This window comes from Barbatula barbatula, assembly GCF_947034865.1.
Source record: "Barbatula barbatula genome assembly, chromosome: 8".
Taxonomy (NCBI): domain Eukaryota; kingdom Metazoa; phylum Chordata; class Actinopteri; order Cypriniformes; family Nemacheilidae; genus Barbatula; species Barbatula barbatula.
The window spans coordinates 15,986,186-15,988,675 of NC_136771.1; the positions used below are offsets into that span (position 1 = coordinate 15,986,186).

A 2,490-nucleotide genomic window follows, 5' to 3' on the forward strand; every position below is an offset into this window, starting at 1 on the left:
TGACGGCATATGGCTCCCAGACAATTTTGAGTTGAAAAAAAAATCAGTTTGAAAATGATTTTACAATACTTATGATATTTCTTAATAATACTGTGTCATTTTAAAGTAAACGAAATTAGTTTTGAAAATAAATTTCGCGGGTCACAGGTCGGGGGACCAATGGCTCGCGAGCATCTCCGGGTCATTGTAAAGGTGAAGAAATCAATTTGATCAGATAGCCAACTAGTTTATCCGCTTCAACCCTTGTAACAGAAAAGATGGCGAAAAGAAAAAAGGACGATGATTACCGTGCATTCCAGGCTGCGTGGACAGAGGAATTTGCATTTGTGGACAGAGCAGGATCTGCGGTATGTCTAATATGCAATGATAAAATTGCATCCATGAAACGGTCAAATATAAAGCGGCACTTCGATACGCACCATGCTTCATTTGCATCGAAATATCCAGCGGGGGACAGCAGGAAAAGGGCATGCGAGGAGCTACAGCGGAGAGTGCATACGAGTCAGCAGCAACTACGCGTGTGGACCAGGCAAGGTGACGGGAATTCCGCTAGCTTTGCGGGTGCTTTGGCAATAGTAAGGAATGGAAAGCCATTCACAGATGGCGAGTATGCCAAAACATTCCTGCTTAATGTGGCCAATGAACTGTTTGATGACTTCCCAAATAAAGACAAAATAATCAAACGGATAAAAGACATGCCCCTGTCAGCAAGAACTGTGCATGATCGTAGCATCATGATGGCAAATCAAGTTGAGGAAACACAAATTAAGGACATAAACGCCGGGACATACTTTTCTCTCGCATTAGATGAGTCAACAGACGTTAGCCATCTATCTCAGTGCAGTATAATTGCCCGGTATGCTGCAAGTGACACACTGCGTGAGGAAAGCTTAGCTGTTTTGCCAATGAAAGGGACAACAAGAGGAGAGGATTTATTCACGACTTTCATGGAGTTTACTAAAGAAAAAAAACTACCGATGGATAAACTTATTTCTGTATGTACTGATGGTGCACCCTGTATGTTGGGTAAGAACAAAGGATTTGTAGCGCTTCTCCGTGAACATGAAAAGAGAGCCATCCTAAGTTTTCATTGCATCCTGCACCAGGAGGCGCTTTGCGCTCAGACGTGTGGCCAGGAGCTTGGTGAGGTGATGTCGCTGGTCATTCGAGTGGTCAACTTTATTGTTTCCCGCGCTTTAAATGATCGCCAGTTTAAAGCTCTGCTAGAAGAAGTTGGGAATCATTATCCCGGTCTGCTTTTACACAGCAACGTGCGTTGGTTGTCAAGGGGGAAGGTGCTCAGCCGTTTTGCAGCTTGCCTGAGTGAAATCCGGACTTTTCTAGAAATGAAAGGCGTCAAGCATCCTGAGCTAGACAACACTGACTGGCTCCTGCAGTTTCACTATCTCGTGGACATAACTGGCCATCTGAACCAGCTCAATGTGAAAATGCAAGGTATTGGAAACACAATCTCATCCCTTCAACAAGCAGTGTTTGCATTTGAAAGCAAGCTGGAAGTCTTTCTCAGGGATATTGAAACAGGTCGTCTTCTGCACTTTGAAAGACTGCAACAATTTAGAGATGCATGCTTAGCAACTGACTCCACTCAACATCTGGATCTCAAGAAGCTAGCTGGCTTTACGTCCAATCTCCTGCAGTCATTCAAAGCACGTTTTGGAGAATTTCGTGCGCGCACTGGTCTTTTCAAGTTCATCACTCATCCACATGAGTGTGCAGTGGACAAAATCGACCTGACATGCATCCCCGGGGTCTCGATCAGAGACTTTGAGCTGGAAGTTGCTGACCTGAAGGCATCAGACATGTGGATGAGTAAGTTCAAGTCACTTAATGTAGAGTTGGAAAGTCTTGCAAGACAGCGAGCAGAGCTGGCGAGGGAACACAGGTGGACAGAAATGAAAAATCTTCAACCTGAAGACCAGCTGATTCTCAAAACTTGGAACGAGCTTCCTGTGACATACCACACAATGCAGCGTGTGAGTATTGCCCTATTGACCATGTTTGGCTCTACATATGCATGTGAGCAGTCATTCTCGCATATGAGGAACATTAAGACCAACCTACGCTCACGTTTAACTGATGGAAGCCTCAACGCCTGCATGAAGCTCAACCTCACCACGTATGAACCAGACTACAAGGTCATCAGCAAAACCATGCAGCACCAAAAGTCGCATTAAAAGTAAGACATATTAAATGTATTATACGTTAAAAGAACTATATGGCTCTCAATGAAATATATTTAGAAACATTTGTCCTTCATGGCTCTCCCAGTCAAAAAGGTTCCCGACCCCTGATCTATATGAATGTTAAAGTCACCAACAACAAGGACTTTGTCTGCAGCCAGTACTAGTTCTGATAAGAACCCACCAAATTCTTTAATAAAATCTGTGTGGTGCCCTGGAGACCTATATACAAGAGCCAGAATAAATTGTAAAGATGTTTTGTCCTTAGTATTAGGTATTGATGCATCAA

The 2,490-nt window shown here is 43.7% G+C and overlaps 1 protein-coding gene across 1 annotated transcript; it reads left to right on the forward strand.

Annotated features, from left to right (window-relative positions):
- Positions 1-257: 257 nt before the first annotated feature.
- LOC306897725 (general transcription factor II-I repeat domain-containing protein 2A-like) lies at positions 258-2,195 on the forward strand (the record flags this gene model as incomplete). The annotated part of the gene is made up of 1 exon (XM_079462717.1): positions 258-2,195. One exon carries the CDS (start codon positions 258-260, stop codon positions 2,193-2,195), a length of 1,938 nt encoding a protein of 645 aa, XP_079318843.1.
- Between the last annotated feature and the right edge of the window lie 295 nt (positions 2,196-2,490).